The sequence below is a fragment of the Toxotes jaculatrix genome, chromosome 17 (genome assembly GCF_017976425.1).
Source record: "Toxotes jaculatrix isolate fToxJac2 chromosome 17, fToxJac2.pri, whole genome shotgun sequence".
NCBI lineage: Eukaryota > Metazoa > Chordata > Actinopteri > Toxotidae > Toxotes > Toxotes jaculatrix.
Genome location: NC_054410.1, coordinates 17,439,163 through 17,457,638, shown reverse-complemented (window position 1 = coordinate 17,457,638; position 18,476 = coordinate 17,439,163). Strand labels below are relative to the sequence as shown.

The 18,476-nt window shown below is 45.9% G+C and overlaps 1 protein-coding gene and 1 long non-coding RNA gene across 2 annotated transcripts in view; both read left to right on the top strand.

Moving 5' to 3' along the window:
- The first annotated feature begins 35 nt into the window (after positions 1 to 35).
- On the top strand, positions 36 to 517 carry LOC121197311. Its single transcript, XR_005896236.1, has 3 exons — positions 36 to 102; positions 196 to 314; positions 422 to 517. It is a non-coding gene; the product is annotated as an uncharacterized LOC121197311 (long non-coding RNA).
- Positions 518 to 558: 41 nt separating this feature from the next.
- Positions 559 to 18,476, top strand: part of LOC121197632 — a 51,012-nt gene continuing 33,094 nt past the window's right edge. Inside the window, exons 1-56 of the mRNA XM_041061319.1 lie at positions 559 to 589; positions 807 to 1,006; positions 1,105 to 1,217; positions 1,419 to 1,525; positions 1,659 to 1,835; positions 2,148 to 2,356; positions 2,459 to 2,553; positions 2,649 to 2,674; positions 2,845 to 2,866; positions 2,960 to 2,987; positions 3,092 to 3,176; positions 3,305 to 3,451; positions 3,537 to 3,748; positions 3,851 to 3,954; positions 4,048 to 4,166; positions 4,274 to 4,441; positions 4,566 to 4,765; positions 4,864 to 4,976; positions 5,182 to 5,288; positions 5,422 to 5,598; positions 5,913 to 6,121; positions 6,224 to 6,318; positions 6,414 to 6,439; positions 6,588 to 6,609; positions 6,703 to 6,730; positions 6,835 to 6,919; positions 7,048 to 7,194; positions 7,280 to 7,491; positions 7,594 to 7,697; positions 7,791 to 7,909; positions 8,017 to 8,184; positions 8,309 to 8,508; positions 8,607 to 8,719; positions 8,925 to 9,031; positions 9,165 to 9,341; positions 9,656 to 9,864; positions 9,967 to 10,061; positions 10,157 to 10,182; positions 10,331 to 10,352; positions 10,446 to 10,473; positions 10,578 to 10,662; positions 10,791 to 10,937; positions 11,023 to 11,234; positions 11,337 to 11,440; positions 11,534 to 11,652; positions 11,760 to 11,927; positions 12,145 to 12,344; positions 12,443 to 12,555; positions 12,767 to 12,873; positions 13,007 to 13,183; positions 13,498 to 13,706; positions 17,677 to 17,771; positions 17,867 to 17,892; positions 18,063 to 18,084; positions 18,178 to 18,205; positions 18,310 to 18,394. Of these exons, the coding sequence (XP_040917253.1) occupies positions 843 to 1,006; positions 1,105 to 1,217; positions 1,419 to 1,525; positions 1,659 to 1,835; positions 2,148 to 2,356; positions 2,459 to 2,553; positions 2,649 to 2,674; positions 2,845 to 2,866; positions 2,960 to 2,987; positions 3,092 to 3,176; positions 3,305 to 3,451; positions 3,537 to 3,748; positions 3,851 to 3,954; positions 4,048 to 4,166; positions 4,274 to 4,441; positions 4,566 to 4,765; positions 4,864 to 4,976; positions 5,182 to 5,288; positions 5,422 to 5,598; positions 5,913 to 6,121; positions 6,224 to 6,318; positions 6,414 to 6,439; positions 6,588 to 6,609; positions 6,703 to 6,730; positions 6,835 to 6,919; positions 7,048 to 7,194; positions 7,280 to 7,491; positions 7,594 to 7,697; positions 7,791 to 7,909; positions 8,017 to 8,184; positions 8,309 to 8,508; positions 8,607 to 8,719; positions 8,925 to 9,031; positions 9,165 to 9,341; positions 9,656 to 9,864; positions 9,967 to 10,061; positions 10,157 to 10,182; positions 10,331 to 10,352; positions 10,446 to 10,473; positions 10,578 to 10,662; positions 10,791 to 10,937; positions 11,023 to 11,234; positions 11,337 to 11,440; positions 11,534 to 11,652; positions 11,760 to 11,927; positions 12,145 to 12,344; positions 12,443 to 12,555; positions 12,767 to 12,873; positions 13,007 to 13,183; positions 13,498 to 13,706; positions 17,677 to 17,771; positions 17,867 to 17,892; positions 18,063 to 18,084; positions 18,178 to 18,205; positions 18,310 to 18,394 (6,462 nt within the window). The 5' untranslated portion in view covers positions 559 to 589; positions 807 to 842. The remainder of the gene's footprint in view (positions 590 to 806; positions 1,007 to 1,104; positions 1,218 to 1,418; positions 1,526 to 1,658; positions 1,836 to 2,147; positions 2,357 to 2,458; positions 2,554 to 2,648; positions 2,675 to 2,844; positions 2,867 to 2,959; positions 2,988 to 3,091; positions 3,177 to 3,304; positions 3,452 to 3,536; positions 3,749 to 3,850; positions 3,955 to 4,047; positions 4,167 to 4,273; positions 4,442 to 4,565; positions 4,766 to 4,863; positions 4,977 to 5,181; positions 5,289 to 5,421; positions 5,599 to 5,912; positions 6,122 to 6,223; positions 6,319 to 6,413; positions 6,440 to 6,587; positions 6,610 to 6,702; positions 6,731 to 6,834; positions 6,920 to 7,047; positions 7,195 to 7,279; positions 7,492 to 7,593; positions 7,698 to 7,790; positions 7,910 to 8,016; positions 8,185 to 8,308; positions 8,509 to 8,606; positions 8,720 to 8,924; positions 9,032 to 9,164; positions 9,342 to 9,655; positions 9,865 to 9,966; positions 10,062 to 10,156; positions 10,183 to 10,330; positions 10,353 to 10,445; positions 10,474 to 10,577; positions 10,663 to 10,790; positions 10,938 to 11,022; positions 11,235 to 11,336; positions 11,441 to 11,533; positions 11,653 to 11,759; positions 11,928 to 12,144; positions 12,345 to 12,442; positions 12,556 to 12,766; positions 12,874 to 13,006; positions 13,184 to 13,497; positions 13,707 to 17,676; positions 17,772 to 17,866; positions 17,893 to 18,062; positions 18,085 to 18,177; positions 18,206 to 18,309; positions 18,395 to 18,476) is intronic.

Genomic DNA, 18,476 nt, shown 5'->3' with positions numbered 1-18,476 from the left:
TCCAGGTATTCGGTAGCCAAAGGCCGTATATGGACAGAGAAAGACAGCAAGCAGTCTTCACTCATTTCATCCAACCATTCCTTTCAAGAAATGACTCATCAGGTAAAGGCAGGTGCTCAGGCTCAATTTGGTAAAGCCTTGGCCACATGCAGTGGTAGTGCCCTACCATTGTCTTTGTTTCTGTCCTCTTTGCAGATCCTGGCTGTGTCTCGTCTGTCAGAGGTAGTAAAGAGTGGCTACAGACCAACCTTGGCGGCTTCTCTGCTTTTGCAACCCTGCAGGATTTGCAAGCCCTCAATCCCAACTTCTCCAGTGTGAGTGGCGATTGCAGTTGTAGTATTCTTCCCCTCCCAAACTGAAAGGTCTTGGCTATGGTTTTGCAAGTACTGCTGTTTGATTGCATATTGCTCTCCTTCTGTAGGCCGACACGTTGTCAGTGCTCACTCCTGCTCAGCTGGCACAGCTGACACTGAGCTCAGTGGACTCCAATGACACAGACCAAATCGACCGTGTGTTTGAGCGACTGGAGGAGGGCAATGCTCTGGAAAATGTGGATGAATTCCTGACACAGCTGACAGCAGATGGAAAGGTAGGCTACTCTTGGCACTGGGGGAAGAAGGACGATCCTGGGCTTTGAAGCGAGCATAGGCAGTACTGAGATGCATATCTAAACCTCTGCAGAAGTTGTAACGGGACTCGTTCATATGAAGAAATATTTCATTACATCCCTTCTAGTATCCTGTGTGGTGTACTTGCAGCAGCTAAACTGTGTGGTGCTGAAATCCTCTCATGTCGTAACTTGACAGGACCCTGATTTCCAACCTGTTGTGAGAGACCGTGTAATGAATAAGACCTTCACCATCATCAGTCCCCACTTCCCACGCTTCAACACAGCGGACTGGTTTGCTTGGTTCCATATCAAACTGGTTCCTTTCCTGCCAAGTTTCACTGCAGTGATGCTCAAGAATGCAACCTCAGACATAAACTGCACAGACTACCGTGTTGTGTGAGTAGCATTGCGCAAACAAGCCAGATTGCATTGCACCAAAGTAGCAAAATACTCACGAGGGACAGCATAAGAATCTTTCTTTTTTTCCTTTACAGTGTGAGCGGGCTGGCCAAAGTGTTCCCTGCAATACCGCTGCGCAGACAACAAGAAATCACACCTGTTCTGCTGGGCTACCTGAGAAAATCTGCCAGTGTCATCAATGAGCCAGGTAGGGCTGTCGCAGTAAACTGCGCCATGTGATTGCTTGTGTGGGCCTGTCCGTTGGCTTGAAATTGTGAATTCAAAAGAAAAAGAAAAGCACTGAAATGGCAATGAGAAGAAAACTGGCACTTGACTTGTCTCGTGTATCAATAAAAATGATTGCTTGCTAAATGGCACGCATACTAACGCCCATCTGCGGGCTCTTCAGTTTGCAGGCAGGGAATTCAGAGTGATGCCCAATGGCTTGAGACAAACTTGGGTCCATTTTCCACCTATGCAACATACTCTGACCTCAAAGTCTTCAACCTGTCTGGGGTAAGTGGTACACCTCACTAGCAGTCTTCCCTGAAAACAGCAGCACAATATTTGGAACTTAACAAGTCAGCACACAGGGATGCTTTTGCCATGTCAAAAAGGAAAGCAATTTCTACATCCCCCGTGTCATCAGGTGGCAGTTGTGGGCTCCCTCTCACCAAACCAGAAGGCTGAGCTGATCCTGGATCCAGACAGCGGCGCTTTGGAAAATGAGACCATCGTAAGGGAGGTGCTCACAAGCTTGACACAGTCCCCTGATGATGAGCAGCTCAATCAGTTTTTCCAGACTTTTACAGACATCAACAAGCAGGTGAATGGCTAACGTCAAGATTGTCATATTTTTCCATAATGTCGCCTGACAAACAGGCCACGTAAAACCTGTCCAAGGCTCAGGCAATGTTTGCAGAGAAACTAATGTTAAAGGGCTGAGATTTGGCTCAAAATGGTGCATTTGTGATATGCTTGGTGAATGACTTTCTGCTGATGATGCCCTGATCATGTCCCTCCTGCACTGAAGTACAAAGATGTGTGACCATGCTTGCTCTCATTTCTAGCAGGAGTTGACAGAGGTAGAAAAAAAAAAAGTCTTCTTGAACTGAAACGTTAATCCTGTCATTTCCAGAGAAACATCACCTTCATCACAAATGTGGCCGTAAGAGACACCATCTTGAACCTGACCTTGACAGCCCTTGCTCCTGAATTTGAAGACTTTGAGCCTGAAGACTTCAAGCTGTGGTTCCAGGTCTATTTGGTCACTGTGATGGCCAGCCTCCATCCTGGCAGCTTGGTGGTGATCCCCAGTAACATCAGCTGTGCATCCTACGCAGCTATGTAAGAGATATTTCTGAGGTCCAAAGTCAGACACCTTGGATTTGCATGAGGCCAAAGTGTGGCTCCAGACAAGTCACAACAATTTGTCTTTTCTTCTTTTAGCCTCACTGGTCTTCAGCAAAGTGTGAAATCCCTCCCAATGGACCTTTCACAGGGCGTGAGATCAAGCACAGAGTCACTCAAGGAGACATTCACACGTATGTTGACGTACTTTTTCAGAAAAGCAGATGACCACTGCTGCGATGATAGCTGTATTGATGCCATGCCTTCTTTTCATTTTTCTCTCAAACAGGTTGCTCAGTTGCAGATTCCTTCACGGTAAGTTCATTTCGATGGGAGTACGACATGGATTAAAAGATAATATATTGATGAAAATTTCCCACACACAAGTTTGGCACATTAACTTCATTTAAGGGGCCACATTAAAGTACTTGAACTTTAAGTTGCTTATGCCACCAGACTAACTGTAATGCTCTTCTTGTCTCCAGTGCGAGGACACCCCAGTTGATGGTAAGTTTGTGAAACAGCAGACATTTCAAGTGTGATGACAAAAGCGCATTGGGAAGGTACAATGTCTGATACTGGAATATTATCTTTTCACAGAGGGCCTCATCTGTGGTGCAGTCAACAGGTAGGTGAATTACAGCTTTGTCTGGTGCTGAGTTTGCATAGGTAAAGTTCTTTAACACAGCCTACCTGAGGTGACAATGATTTTCTTCTTCTTGTTTTTCCCAGATCATCACTCCAACAAGCCCTTTCTACTGGCAATTCCTCTACAGTTCTGTGCAATTGTACCATCACTGCACATGCCTGTTCCTCGGTAAGATTGCTTTTGGAATAGCTGTGAATCCCAGCCAGAGATTTGGCTTTTGCTACGTTGCCACCCTCAGACGCATTTCTGCAAGTTCTGAGAATAGTTGTCTTATTTGCTGTGTGCTTTTTTCCAAGGCTACACATCTCACACCCAGCAACTTGGTGACACTAATGAAATGCTCACTGGAAAGCCAAAGCACATACCCGGTAGAGGTCTGGAAGCTTCTCTTCCAAAAAGCTTCCACTGCACTAGACCAGGCTCTTGACTCATTTGCCACCATGGTAAATCCAATCCCACAGTTTCATCAAATCTGTGCTTCACTGTGTGAATTCTGTGTAAAAAGCAAAGTGACTTTTCCCTCCCTAGGCCCCCAACAACAGCAAGCCATCCTTGTCGCCTGCTCTTGATGCTCTTGGAGAGGTGAGAATTGCCAGCTTCAGCCAGGCAGAACTGCAGAGCCAAGAGTTTGTCCGCAGCTGGTTCCAGAGCAAGATTCGTCCATTTTTGGCCTCTGCATCCCCCAACTTCCTATTCTGCCTGAGCTCCAAGAACTTCAGCTGCTTTACATACCAGACTGTGTAAGCAATTATTTGATATCTTGCTCCACTGTCAACTAGATTGTAAAGGCACCTGCAGTTTTCTACTTGTTTAGATGTTAAAAGCGCCCTCTCATATTTTAGCATCCAGGTATTCGGCAGCCAAAGGCCGTACATGGACAGAGAAAGACAGCAAGCAGTCTTCACTCATTTCATCCAACCATTCCTTTCAAGAAATGACTCGTCAGGTAAAGGCAGGTGCTCAGGCTCAATTTGGTAAAGCCTTGGCCACATGCAGTGGTAGTGCCCTACCATTGTCTTTGTTTCTGTCCTCTTTGCAGATCCTGGCTGTGTCTCCTCTGTCAGAGGTAGTAAAGAGTGGCTACAGACCAACCTTGGCGACTTCTCTGCTTTTGCAACCCTGCAGGATTTGCAAGCCCTCAATCCCAACTTCTCCAGTGTGAGTGGCGATTGCAGTTGTAGTATTCTTCCCCTCCCAAACTGAAAGGTCTTGGCTATGGTTTTGCAAGTACTGCTGTTTGATTGCATATTGCTCTCCTTCTGTAGGCCAACACGTTGTCAGTGCTCACTCCTGCTCAGCTGGCACAGCTGACACTGAGCTCAGTGGACTCCAATGACACAGACCAAATCGAGCGTGTGTTTGAGCGACTGGAGGAGGGCAATGCTCTGGAAAATGTGGATGAATTCCTGACACAGCTGACAGCAAATGGAAAGGTAGGCTACTCTTGGCACTGGGGGAAGAAGGACAATCCTGGGCTTTGAAGCGAGCATAGGCAGTACTGAGATGCAGCAGCTAAACTGTGTGGTGCTGAAATCCTCTCATGTCGTAACTTGACAGGACCCTGATTTCCAACCTGTTGTGAGAGACCGTGTAATGAATAAGACCTTCACCATCATCAGTCCCCACTTCCCACGCTTCAACACAGCGGACTGGTTTGCTTGGTTCCATATCAAACTGGTTCCTTTCCTGCCAAGTTTCACTGCAGTGATGCTCAAGAATGCAACCTCAGACATAAACTGCACAGACTACCGTGTTGTGTGAGTAGCATTGAGCAAACAAGCCAGATTGCATTGCACCAAAGTAGCAAAATACTCACGAGGGACAGCATAAGAATCTTTCTTTTTTTCCTTTACAGTGTGAGCGGGCTGGCCAAAGTGTTCCCTGCAATACCGCTGCGCAGACAACAAGAAATCACACCTGTTCTGCTGGGCTACCTGAGAAAATCTGCCAGTGTCATCAATGAGCCAGGTAGGGCTGTCGCAGTAAACTGCGCCATGTGATTGCTTGTGTGGGCCTGTCCGTTGGCTTGAAATTGTGAATTCAAAAGAAAAAAAAAGAAAAGCACTGAAATGGCAATGAGAAGAAAACTGGCACTTGACTTGTCTCGTGTATCAATAAAAATGATTGCTTGCTAAATGGCACGCATACTAACGCCCATCTGCGGGCTCTTCAGTTTGCAGGCAGGGAATTCAGAGTGATGCCCAATGGCTTGAGGCAAACTTGGGTCCATTTTCCACCTATGCATCATACTCTGACCTCAAAGTCTTCAACCTGTCTGGGGTAAGTGGTACACCTCACTAGCAGTCTTCCCTGAAAACAGCAGCACAATATTTGGAACTTAACAAGTCAGCACACAGGGATGCTTTTGCTATGTCAAAAAGGAAAGCAATTTCTACATCCCCCGTGTCATCAGGTGGCAGTTGTGGGCTCCCTCTCACCAAACCAGAAGGCTGAGCTGATCCTGGATCCAGACAGCGGCGCTTTGGAAAATGAGACCATCGTAAGGGAGGTGCTCACAAGCTTGACACAGTCCCCTGATGATGAGCAGCTCAATCAGTTTTTCCAGACTTTTACAGACATCAACAAGCAGGTGAATGGCTAACGTCAAGATTGTCATATTTTCCCATAAAGTTGCCTGACAAACAGGTCATGTAAAACTTGTCCTAGGCTCAGGCAATGTTTGCAGAGAAACTAATGTTAAAGGGCTGAGATTTGGCTCAAAATGGTGCATTTGTGATATGCTTGGTGAATGACTTTCTGCTGATGATGCCCTGATCATGTCCCTCCTGCACTGAAGTACAAAGATGTGTGACCATGCTTGCTCTCATTTCTAGCAGGAGTTGACAGAGGTAGAAAAAAGAAAAGAGTCTTCTTGAACTGAAACGTTAATCCTGTCATTTCCAGAGAAACATCACCTTCATCACAAATGTGGCCGTAAGAGACACCATCTTGAACCTGACCTTGACAGCCCTTGCTCCTGAATTTGAAGACTTTGAGCCTGAAGACTTCAAGCTGTGGTTCCAGGTCTATTTGGTCACTGTGATGGCCAGCCTCCATCCTGGCAGCTTGGTGGTGATCCCCAGTAACATCAGCTGTGCATCCTACGCAGCTATGTAAGAGATATTTCTGAAGTCCAAAGTCAGACATTTTGGATTTGCATGAGGCCAAAGTGTGGCTCCAGACAAGTCACAACAATTTGTCTTTTCTTCTTTTAGCCTCACTGGTCTTCAGCAAAGTGTGAAATCCCTCCCAATGGACCTTTCACAGGGCGTGAGATCAAGCACAGAGTCACTCAAGGAGACATTCACACGTACGTTGACGTACTTTTTCAGAAAAGCAGATGACCACTGCTGCGATGATAGCTGTATTGATGCCATGCCTTCTTTTCATTTTTCTCACAAACAGGTTGCTCAGTTGCAGATTCCTTCACGGTAAGTTCATTTCTTTTTCTAATATTTGATGAAAATTTCCCACACACAAGTTTGGCACATTAACTTAATTTAGGGGGCCACATTAAAGTACTTGAACTTTAAGTTGCTTATGCCACCAGACTAACTGTAATGCTCTTCTTGTCTCCAGTGCAAGGACACCCCAGTTGATGGTAAGTTTGTGAAACAGCAGACATTTCAAGTGTGATGACAAAAGCGCATTGGGAAGGTACAATGTCTGATACTGGAATATTATCTTTTCACAGAGGGCCTCATCTGTGGTGCAGTCAACAGGTAGGTGAATTACAGCTTTGTCTGGTGCTGAGTTTGCATAGGTAAAGTTCTTTAACACAGCCTACCTGAGGTGACAATGATTTTCTTCTTCTTGTTTTTCCCAGATCATCACTCCAACAAGCCCTTTCTACTGGCAATTCCTCTACAGTCCTGTGCAATTTTACCATCACTGCACATGCCTGTTCCTCGGTAAGATTGCTTTTGGAATAGCTGTGAATCCCCGCCAGAGATTTGGCTTTTGCTACGTTTCCACCCTCAGACGCACTTCTGCAAGTTCTGAGAATAGTTGTCTTATTTGCTGTGTGCTTTTTTCCAAGGCTACACATCTCACACCCAGCAACTTGGTGACACTGATGAAATGCTCACTGGAAAGCCAAAGCACATACCCGGTAGAGGTCTGGAAGCTTCTCTTCCAAAAAGCTTCCACTGCACTAGACCAGGCTCTTGACTCATTTGCCACCATGGTAAATCCAATCCCACATTTTCATCAAATCTGTGATTCACTGTGTGAATTCTGTGTAAAAAGCAAAGTGACTTTTCCCTCCCTAGGCCCCCAACAACAGCAAGCCATCCTTGTCGCCTGCTCTTGATGCTCTTGGAGAGGTGAGAATTGCCAGCTTCAGCCAGGCAGAACTGCAGAGCCAAGAGTTTGTCCGCAGCTGGTTCCAGAGCAAGATTCGTCCATTTTTGGCCTCTGCATCCCCCAACTTCCTATTCTGCCTGAGCTCCAAGAACTTCAGCTGCTTTACATACCAGACTGTGTAAGCAATTATTTGATATCTTGCTCCACTGTCAACTAGATTGTAAAGGCACCTGCGGTTTTCTACTTGTTTAGATGTTAAAAGCGCCCTCTCATATTTTAGCATCCAGGTATTCGGTAGCCAAAGGCCGTATATGGACAGAGAAAGACAGCAAGCAGTCTTCACTCATTTCATCCAACCATTCCTTTCAAGAAATGACTCATCAGGTAAAGGCAGGTGCTCAGGCTCAATTTGGTAAAGCCTTGGCCACATGCAGTGGTAGTGCCCTACCATTGTCTTTGTTTCTGTCCTCTTTGCAGATCCTGGCTGTGTCTCGTCTGTCAGAGGTAGTAAAGAGTGGCTACAGACCAACCTTGGCGGCTTCTCTGCTTTTGCAACCCTGCAGGATTTGCAAGCCCTCAATCCCAACTTCTCCAGTGTGAGTGGCGATTGCAGTTGTAGTATTCTTCCCCTCCCAAACTGAAAGGTCTTGGCTATGGTTTTGCAAGTACTGCTGTTTGATTGCATATTGCTCTCCTTCTGTAGGCCGACACGTTGTCAGTGCTCACTCCTGCTCAGCTGGCACAGCTGACACTGAGCTCAGTGGACTCCAATGACACAGACCAAATCGACCGTGTGTTTGAGCGACTGGAGGAGGGCAATGCTCTGGAAAATGTGGATGAATTCCTGACACAGCTGACAGCAAATGGAAAGGTAGGCTACTCTTGGCACTGGGGGAAGAAGGACAATCCTGGGCTTTGAAGCGAGCATAGGCAGTACTGAGATGCAGCAGCTAAACTGTGTGGTGCTGAAATCCTCTCATGTCGTAACTTGACAGGACCCTGATTTCCAACCTGTTGTGAGAGACCGTGTAATGAATAAGACCTTCACCATCATCAGTCCCCACTTCCCGCGCTTCAACACAGCGGACTGGTTTGCTTGGTTCCATATCAAACTGGTTCCTTTCCTGCCAAGTTTCACTGCAGTGATGCTCAAGAATGCAACCTCAGACATAAACTGCACAGACTACCGTGTTGTGTGAGTAGCATTGCGCAAACAAGCCAGATTGCATTGCACCAAAGTAGCAAAATACTCACGAGGGACAGCATAAGAATCTTTCTTTTTTTCCTTTACAGTGTGAGCGGGCTGGCCAAAGTGTTCCCTGCAATACCGCTGCGCAGACAACAAGAAATCACACCTGTTCTGCTGGGCTACCTGAGAAAATCTGCCAGTGTCATCAATGAGCCAGGTAGGGCTGTCGCAGTAAACTGCGCCATGTGATTGCTTGTGTGGGCCTGTCCGTTGGTTTGAAATTGTGAATTCAAAAGAAAAAAAAAGAAAAGCACTGAAATGGCAATGAGAAGAAAACTGGCACTTGACTTGTCTCGTGTATCAATAAAAATGATTGCTTGCTAAATGGCACGCATACTAACGCCCATCTGCGGGCTCTTCAGTTTGCAGGCAGGGAATTCAGAGTGATGCCCAATGGCTTGAGGCAAACTTGGGTCCATTTTCCACCTATGCATCATACTCTGACCTCAAAGTCTTCAACCTGTCTGGGGTAAGTGGTACACCTCACTAGCAGTCTTCCCTGAAAACAGCAGCACAATATTTGGAACTTAACAAGTCAGCACACAGGGATGCTTTTGCCATGTCAAAAAGGAAAGCAATTTCTACATCCCCCGTGTCATCAGGTGGCAGTTGTGGGCTCCCTCTCACCAAACCAGAAGGCTGAGCTGATCCTGGATCCAGACAGCGGCGCTTTGGAAAATGAGACCATCGTAAGGGAGGTGCTCACAAGCTTGACACAGTCCCCTGATGATGAGCAGCTCAATCAGTTTTTCCAGACTTTTACAGACATCAACAAGCAGGTGAATGGCTAACGTCAAGATTGTCATATTTTCCCATAATGTTGCCTGACAAACAGGTCACGTAAAACTTGTCCTAGGCTCAGGCAATGTTTGCAGAGAAACTAATGTTAAAGGGCTGAGATTTGGCTCAAAATGGTGCATTTGTGATATGCTTGGTGAATGACTTTCTGCTGATGATGCCCTGATCATGTCCCTCCTGCACTGAAGTACAAAGATGTGTGACCATGCTTGCTCTCATTTCTAGCAGGAGTTGACAGAGGTAGAAAAAAGAAAAGAGTCTGCTTGAACTGAAACGTTAATCCTGTCATTTCCAGAGAAACATCACCTTCATCACAAATGTGGCTGTAAGAGACACCATCTTGAACCTGACCTTGACAGCCCTTGCTCCTGAATTTGAAGACTTTGAGCCTGAAGACTTCAAGCTGTGGTTCCAGGTCTATTTGGTCACTGTGATGGCCAGCCTCCATCCTGGCAGCTTGGTGGTGATCCCCAGTAACATCAGCTGTGCATCCTACGCAGCTATGTAAGATATATTCCTGAAGTCCAAAGTCAGACATTTTGGATTTGCATGAAGCCAAAGTGTGGCTCCAGACAAGTCACAACAATTTGTCTTTTCTTCTTTTAGCCTCACTGGTCTTCAGCAAAGTGTGAAATCCCTCCCAATGGACCTTTCACAGGGCGTGAGATCAAGCACAGAGTCACTCAAGGAGACATTCACACGTACGTTGACGTACTTTTTCAGAAAAGCAGATGACCACTGCTGCGATGATAGCTGTATTGATGCCATGCCTTCTTTTCATTTTTCTCACAAACAGGTTGCTCAGTTGCAGATTCCTTCACGGTAAGTTCATTTCTTTTTCTAATATTTGATGAAAATTTCCCACACACAAGTTTGGCACATTAACTTCATTTAGGGGGCCACATTAAAGTACTTGAACTTTAAGTTGCTTATGCCACCAGACTAACTGTAATGCTCTTCTTGTCTCCAGTGCAAGGACACCCCAGTTGATGGTAAGTTTGTGAAACAGCAGACATTTCAAGTGTGATGACAAAAGCGCATTGGGAAGGTACAATGTCTGATACTGGAATATTATCTTTTCACAGAGGGCCTCATCTGTGGTGCAGTCAACAGGTAGGTGAATTACAGCTTTGTCCGGTGCTGAGTTTGCATAGGTAAAGTTCTTTAACACAGCCTACCTGAGGTGACAATGATTTTCTTTTTCTTGTTTTTCCCAGATCATCACTCCAACAAGCCCTTTCTACTGGCAATTCCTCTACAGTCCTGTGCAATTTTACCATCACTGCACATGCCTGTTCCTCGGTAAGATTGCTTTTGGAATAGCTGTGAATCGCAGTCAGAGATTTGGCTTTTGCTACGTTACCGCCCTCGGACACATTTCTGCAAGTTCTGAGAATAGTTGTCTTATTTGCTGTGTGCTTTTTTCCAAGGCTACACATCTCACACCCAGCAACTTGGTGACACTGATGAAATGCTCACTGGAAAGCCAAAGCACATACCCGGTAGAGGTCTGGAAGCTTCTCTTCCAAAAAGCTTCCACTGCACTAGACCAGGCTCTTGACTCATTTGCCACCATGGTAAATCCAGTCCCACATTTTCATCAAATCTGTGCTTCACTGTGTGAATTCTGTGTAAAAAGCAAAGTGACTTTTCCCTCCCTAGGCCCCCAACAACAGCAAGCCATCCTTGTCGCCTGCTCTTGATGCTCTTGGAGAGGTGAGAATTGCCAGCTTCAGCCAGGCAGAACTGCAGAGCCAAGAGTTTGTCCGCAGCTGGTTCCAGAGCAAGATTCGTCCATTTTTGGCCTCTGCATCCCCCAACTTCCTATTCTGCCTGAGCTCCAAGAACTTCAGCTGCTTTACATACCAGACTGTGTAAGCAATTATTTGATATCTTGCTCCACTGTCAACTAGATTGTAAAGGCACCTGCAGTTTTCTACTTGTTTAGATGTTAAAAGCGCCCTCTCATATTTTAGCATCCAGGTATTCGGCAGCCAAAGGCCGTACATGGACAGAGAAAGACAGCAAGCAGTCTTCACTCATTTCATCCAACCATTCCTTTCAAGAAATGACTCTTCAGGTAAAGGCAGGTGCTCAGGCTCAATTTGGTAAAGCCTTGGCCACATGCAGTGGTAGTGCCCTACCATTGTCTTTGTTTCTGTCCTCTTTGCAGATCCTGGCTGTGTCTCCTCTGTCAGAGGTAGTAAAGAGTGGCTACAGACCAACCTTGGCGACTTCTCTGCTTTTGCAACCCTGCAGGATTTGCAAGCCCTCAATCCCAACTTCTCCAGTGTGAGTGGCGATTGCAGTTGTAGTATTCTTCCCCTCCCAAACTGAAAGGTCTTGGCTATGGTTTTGCAAGTACTGCTGTTTGATTGCATATTGCTCTCCTTCTGTAGGCCGACACGTTGTCAGTGCTCACTCCTGCTCAGGTGGCACAGCTGACACTGAGCTCAGTGGACTCCAATGACACAGACCAAATCGACCGTGTGTTTGAGCGACTTGAGGAGGGCAATGCTCTGGAAAATGTGGATGAATTCCTGACACAGCTGACAGCAGATGGAAAGGTAGGCTACTCTTGGCACTGGGGGAAGAAGGACGATCCTGGGCTTTGAAGCGAGCATAGGCAGTACTGAGATGCATATCTAAACCTCTGCAGAAGTTGTAACGGGACTCGTTCATATGAAGAAATATTTCATTACATCCCTTCTAGTATCCTGTGTGGTGTACTTGCAGCAGCTAAACTGTGTGGTGCTGAAATCCTCTCATGTCGTAACTTGACAGGACCCTGATTTCCAACCTGTTGTGAGAGACCGTGTAATGAATAAGACCTTCACCATCATCAGTCCCCACTTCCCACGCTTCAACACAGCGGACTGGTTTGCTTGGTTCCATATCAAACTGGTTCCTTTCCTGCCAAGTTTCACTGCAGTGATGCTCAAGAATGCAACCTCAGACATAAACTGCACAGACTACCGTGTTGTGTGAGTAGCATTGCGCAAACAAGCCAGATTGCATTGCACCAAAGTAGCAAAATACTCACGAGGGACAGCATAAGAATCTTTCTTTTTTTCCTTTACAGTGTGAGCGGGCTGGCCAAAGTGTTCCCTGCAATACCGCTGCGCAGACAACAAGAAATCACACCTGTTCTGCTGGGCTACCTGAGAAAATCTGCCAGTGTCATCAATGAGCCAGGTAGGGCTGTCGCAGTAAACTGCGCCATGTGATTGCTTGTGTGGGCCTGTCCGTTGGTTTGAAATTGTGAATTCAAAAGAAAAAAAAAGAAAAAGAAAAGCACTGAAATGGCAATGAGAAGAAAACTGGCACTTAACTTGTCTCGTGTATCAATAGAAATGATTGCTTGCTAAATGGCACGCATACTAACGCCCATCTGCGGGCTCTTCAGTTTGCAGGCAGGGAATTCAGAGTGATGCCCAATGGCTTGAGGCAAACTTGGGTCCATTTTCCACCTATGCAACATACTCTGACCTCAAAGTCTTCAACCTGTCTGGGGTAAGTGGTACACCTCACTAGCAGTCTTCCCTGAAAACAGCAGCACAATATTTGGAACTTAACAAGTCAGCACACAGGGATGCTTTTGCCATGTCAAAAAGGAAAGCAATTTCTACATCCCCCGTGTCATCAGGTGGCAGTTGTGGGCTCCCTCTCACCAAACCAGAAGGCTGAGCTGATCCTGGATCCAGACAGCGGCGCTTTGGAAAATGAGACCATCGTAAGGGAGGTGCTCACAAGCTTGACACAGTCCCCTGATGATGAGCAGCTCAATCAGTTTTTCCAGACTTTTACAGACATCAACAAGCAGGTGAATGGCTAACGTCAAGATTGTCATATTTTCCCATAATGTTGCCTGACAAACAGGTCACGTAAAACCTGTCCAAGGCTCAGGCAATGTTTGCAGAGAAACTAATGTTAAAGGGCTGAGATTTGGCTCAAAATGGTGCATTTGTGATATGCTTGGTGAATGACTTTCTGCTGATGATGCCCTGATCATGTCCCTCCTGCACTGAAGTACAAAGATGTGTGACCATGCTTGCTCTCATTTCTAGCAGGAGTTGACAGAGGTAGAAAAAAGAAAAGAGTCTTCTTGAACTGAAACGTTAATCCTGTCATTTCCAGAGAAACATCACCTTCATCACAAATGTGGCCGTAAGAGACACCATCTTGAACCTGACCTTGACAGCCCTTGCTCCTGAATTTGAAGACTTTGAGCCTGAAGACTTCAAGCTGTGGTTCCAGGTCTATTTGGTCACTGTGATGGCCAGCCTCCATCCTGGCAGCTTGGTGGTGATCCCCAGTAACATCAGCTGTGCATCCTACGCAGCTATGTAAGAGATATTTCTGAGGTCCAAAGTCAGACATTTTGGATTTGCATGAGGCCAAAGTGTGGCTCCAGACAAGTCACAACAATTTGTCTTTTCTTCTTTTAGCCTCACTGGTCTTCAGCAAAGTGTGAAATTCCTCCCAATGGACCTTTCACAGGGCGTGAGATCAAGCACAGAGTCACTCAAGGAGACATTCACACGTATGTTGACGTACTTTTTCAGAAAAGCAGATGACCACTGCTGTGATGATAGCTGTATTGATGCCATGCCTTCTTTTCATTTTTCTCTCAAACAGGTTGCTCAGTTGCAGATTCCTTCACGGTAAGTTCATTTCTATGGGAGTACGACATGGATTAAAAGATAATATATTGATGAAAATTTCCCACACACAAGTTTGGCACATTAACTTCATTTAGGGGGCCACATTAAAGTACTTGATCTTTAAGTTGCTTATGCCACCAGACTAACTGTAATGCTCTTCTTGTCTCCAGTGCGAGGACACCCCAGTTGATGGTAAGTTTGTGAAACAGCAGACATTTCAAGTGTGATGACAAAAGCGCATTGGGAAGGTACAATGTCTGATACTGGAATATTATCTTTTCACAGAGGGCCTCATCTGTGGTGCAGTCAACAGGTAGGTGAATTACAGCTTTGTGCGGTGCTGAGTTTGCATAGGTAAAGTTCTTTAACACAGCCTACCTGAGGTGACAATGATTTTCTTCTTCTTTTTTTTCCCAGATCATCACTCCAACAAGCCCTTTCTACTGGCAATTCCTCTACAGTCCTGTGCAATTTTACCATCACTGCACATGCCTGTTCCTCGGTAAGATTGCTTTTGGAATAGCTGTGAATCCCAGTCAGAGATTTGGCTTTTGCTACGTTACCGCCCTCGGACACATTTCTGCAAGTTCTGAGAATAGTTGTCTTATTTGCTGTGTGCTTTTTTCCAAGGCTACGCATCTCACACCCAGCAACTTGGTGACACTGATGAAATGCTCACTGGAAAGCCAAAGCACATACCCGGTAGAGGTCTGGAAGCTTCTCTTCCAAAAAGCTTCCACTGCACTAGACCAGGCTCTTGACTCATTTGCCACCATGGTAAATCCAATCCCACAGTTTCATCAAATCTGTGCTTCACTGTGTGAATTCTGTGTAAAAAGCAAAGTGACTTTTCCCTCCCTAGGCCCCCAACAACAGCAAGCCATCCTTGTCGCCTGCTCTTGATGCTCTTGGAGAGGTGAGAATTGCCAGCTTCAGCCAGGCAGAACTGCAGAGCCAAGAGTTTGTCCGCAGCTGGTTCCAGAGCAAGATTCGTCCATTTTTGGCCTCTGCATCCCCCAACTTCCTATTCTGCCTGAGCTCCAAGAACTTCAGCTGCTTTACATACCAGACTGTGTAAGCAATTATTTGATATCTTGCTCCACTGTCAACTAGATTGTAAAGGCACCTGCGGTTTTCTACTTGTTTAGATGTTAAAAGCGCCCTCTCATATTTTAGCATCCAGGTATTCGGCAGCCAAAGGCCGTACATGGACAGAGAAAGACAGCAAGCAGTCTTCACTCATTTCATCCAACCATTCCTTTCAAGAAATGACTCTTCAGGTAAAGGCAGGTGCTCAGGCTCAATTTGGTAAAGCCTTGGCCACATGCAGTGGTAGTGCCCTACCATTGTCTTTGTTTCTGTCCTCTTTGCAGATCCTGGCTGTGTCTCGTCTGTCAGAGGTAGTAAAGAGTGGCTACAGGCCAACCTTGGCGACTTCTCTGCTTTTGCAACCCTGCAGGATTTGCAAGCCCTCAATCCCAACTTCACCAGTGTGAGTGGCGATTGCAGTTGTAGTATTCTTCCCCTCCCAAACTGAAAGGTCTTGCCTATGGTTTTGCAAGTACTGCTGTTTGATTGCATATTGCTCTCCTTCTGTAGGCCGACACGTTGTCAGTGCTCACTCCTGCTCAGGTGGCACAGCTGACACTGAGCTCAGTGGACTCCAATGACACAGACCAAATCGACCGTGTGTTTGAGCGACTTGAGGAGGGCAATGCTCTGGAAAATGTGGATGAATTCCTGACACAGCTGACAACAAATGGAAAGGTAGGCTACTCTTGGCACTGGGGGAAGAAGGACAATCCTGGGCTTTGAAGCGAGCATAGGCGGTACTGAGATGCATATCTAAACCTCTGCAGAAGTTGTAACGGGACTCGTTCATATGAAGAAATATTTCATTACATCCCTTCTAGTATCCTGTGTGGTGTACTTGCAGCAGCTAAACTGTGTGGTGCTGAAATCCTCTCATGTCATAACTTGACAGGACCCTGATTTCCAACCTGTTGTGAGAGACCGTGTAATGAATAAGACCTTCACCATCATCAGTCCCCACTTCCCACGCTTCAACACAGCGGACTGGTTTGCTTGGTTCCATATCAAACTGGTTCCTTTCCTGCCAAGTTTCACTGCAGTGATGCTCAAGAATGCAACCTCAGACATAAACTGCACAGACTACCGTGTTGTGTGAGTAGCATTGCGCAAACAAGCCAGATTGCATTGCACCAAAGTAGCAAAATACTCACGAGGGACAGCATAAGAATCTTTCTTTTTTTCCTTTACAGTGTGAGCGGGCTGGCCAAAGTGTTCCCTGCAATACCGCTGCGCAGACAACAAGAAATCACACCTGTTCTGCTGGGCTACCTGAGAAAATCTGCCAGTGTCATCAATGAGCCAGGTAGGGCTGTCGCAGTAAACTGCGCCATGTGATTGCTTGTGTGGGCCTGTCCGTTGGTTTGAAATTGTGAATTCAAAAGAAAAAAAAAGAAAAAAAAAGAAAAGCACTGAAATGGCAATGAGAAGAAAACTGGCACTTGACTTGTCTCGTGTATCAATAAAAATGATTGCTTGCTAAATGGCACGCATACTAACGCCCATCTGCGGGCTCTTCAGTTTGCAGGCAGGGAATTCAGAGTGATGCCCAATGGCTTGAGGCAAACTTGGGTCCATTTTCCACCTATGCATCATACTCTGACCTCAAAGTCTTCAACCTGTCTGGGGTAAGTGGTACACCTCACTAGCAGTCTTCCCTGAAAACAGCAGCACAATATTTGGAACTTAACAAGTCAGCACACAGGGATGCTTTTGCCATGTCAAAAAGGAAAGCAATTTCTACATCCCCCGTGTCATCAGGTGGCAGTTGTGGGCTCCCTCTCACCAAACCAGAAGGCTGAGCTGATCCTGGATCCAGACAGCGGCGCTTTGGAAAATGAGACCATCGTAAGGGAGGTGCTCACAAGCTTGACACAGTCCCCTGATGATGAGCAGCTCAATCAGTTTTTTCAGACTTTTACAGACATCAACAAGCAGGTGAATGGCTAACGTCAAGATTGTCATATTTTCCCATAATGTTGCCTGACAAACAGGTCACGTAAAACTTGTCCTAGGCTCAGGCAATGTTTGCAGAGAAACTAATGTTAAAGGGCTGAGATTTGGCTCAAAATGGTGCATTTGTGATATGCTTGGTGAATGACTTTCTGCTGATGATGCCCTGATCATGTCCCTCCTGCACTGAAGTACAAAGATGTGTGACCATGCTTGCTCTCATTTCTAGCAGGAGTTGACAGAGGTAGAAAAAAGAAAAGAGTCTTCTTGAACTGAAACGTTAATCCTGTCATTTCCAGAGAAACATCACCTTCATCACAAATGTGGCCGTAAGAGACACCATCTTGAACCTGACCTTGACAGCCCTTGCTCCTGAATTTGAAGACTTTGAGCCTGAAGACTTCAAGCTGTGGTTCCAGGTCTATTTGGTCACTGTGATGGCCAGCCTCCATCCTGGCAGCTTGGTGGTGATCCCCACTAACATCAGCTGTGCATCCTACACAGCTATGTAAGAGATATTTCTGAGGTCCAAAGTCAGACACCTTGGATTTGCATGAGGCCAATGTGTGGCTCCAGACAAGTCACAACAATTTGTCTTTTCTTCTTTTAGCCTCACTGGTCTTCAGCAAAGTGTGAAATCCCTCCCAATGGACCTTTCACAGGGCGTGAGATCAAGCACAGAGTCACTCAAGGAGACATTCACACGTATGTTGACGTACTTTTTCAGAAAAGCAGATGACCACTGCTGCGATGATAGCTGTATTGATGCCATGCCTTCTTTTCATTTTTCTCTCAAACAGGTTGCTCAGTTGCAGATTCCTTCACGGTAAGTTCATTTCGATGGGAGTACGACATGGATTAAAAGATAATATATTGATGAAAATTTCCCACACACAAGTTTGGTACATTAACTTCATTTAGGGGGCCACATTAAAGTACTTGAACTTTAAGTTGCTTATGCCACCAGACTAACTGTAATGCTCTTCTTGTCTCCAGTGCGAGGACACCCCAGTTGATGGTAAGTTTGTGAAACGGCAGACATTTCAAGTGTGATGACAAAAGCGCATTGGGAAGGTACAATGTCTGATACTGGAATATTATCTTTTCACAGAGGGCCTCATCTGTGGTGCAGTCAACAGGTAGGTGAATTACAGCTTTGTCCGGTGCTGAGTTTGCATAGGTAAAGTTCTTTAACACAGCCTACCTGAGGTGACAATGATTTTCTTCTTCTTGTTTTTCCCAGATCATCACTCCAACAAGCCCTTTCTACTGGCAATTCCTCTACAGTTCTGTGCAATTTCACCATCACTGCACATGCCTGTTCCTCGGTAAGATTGCTTTTGGAATAGCTGTGAATCCCAGTCAGAGATTTGGCTTTTGCTACGTTGCCACCCTCAGACGCACTTCTGC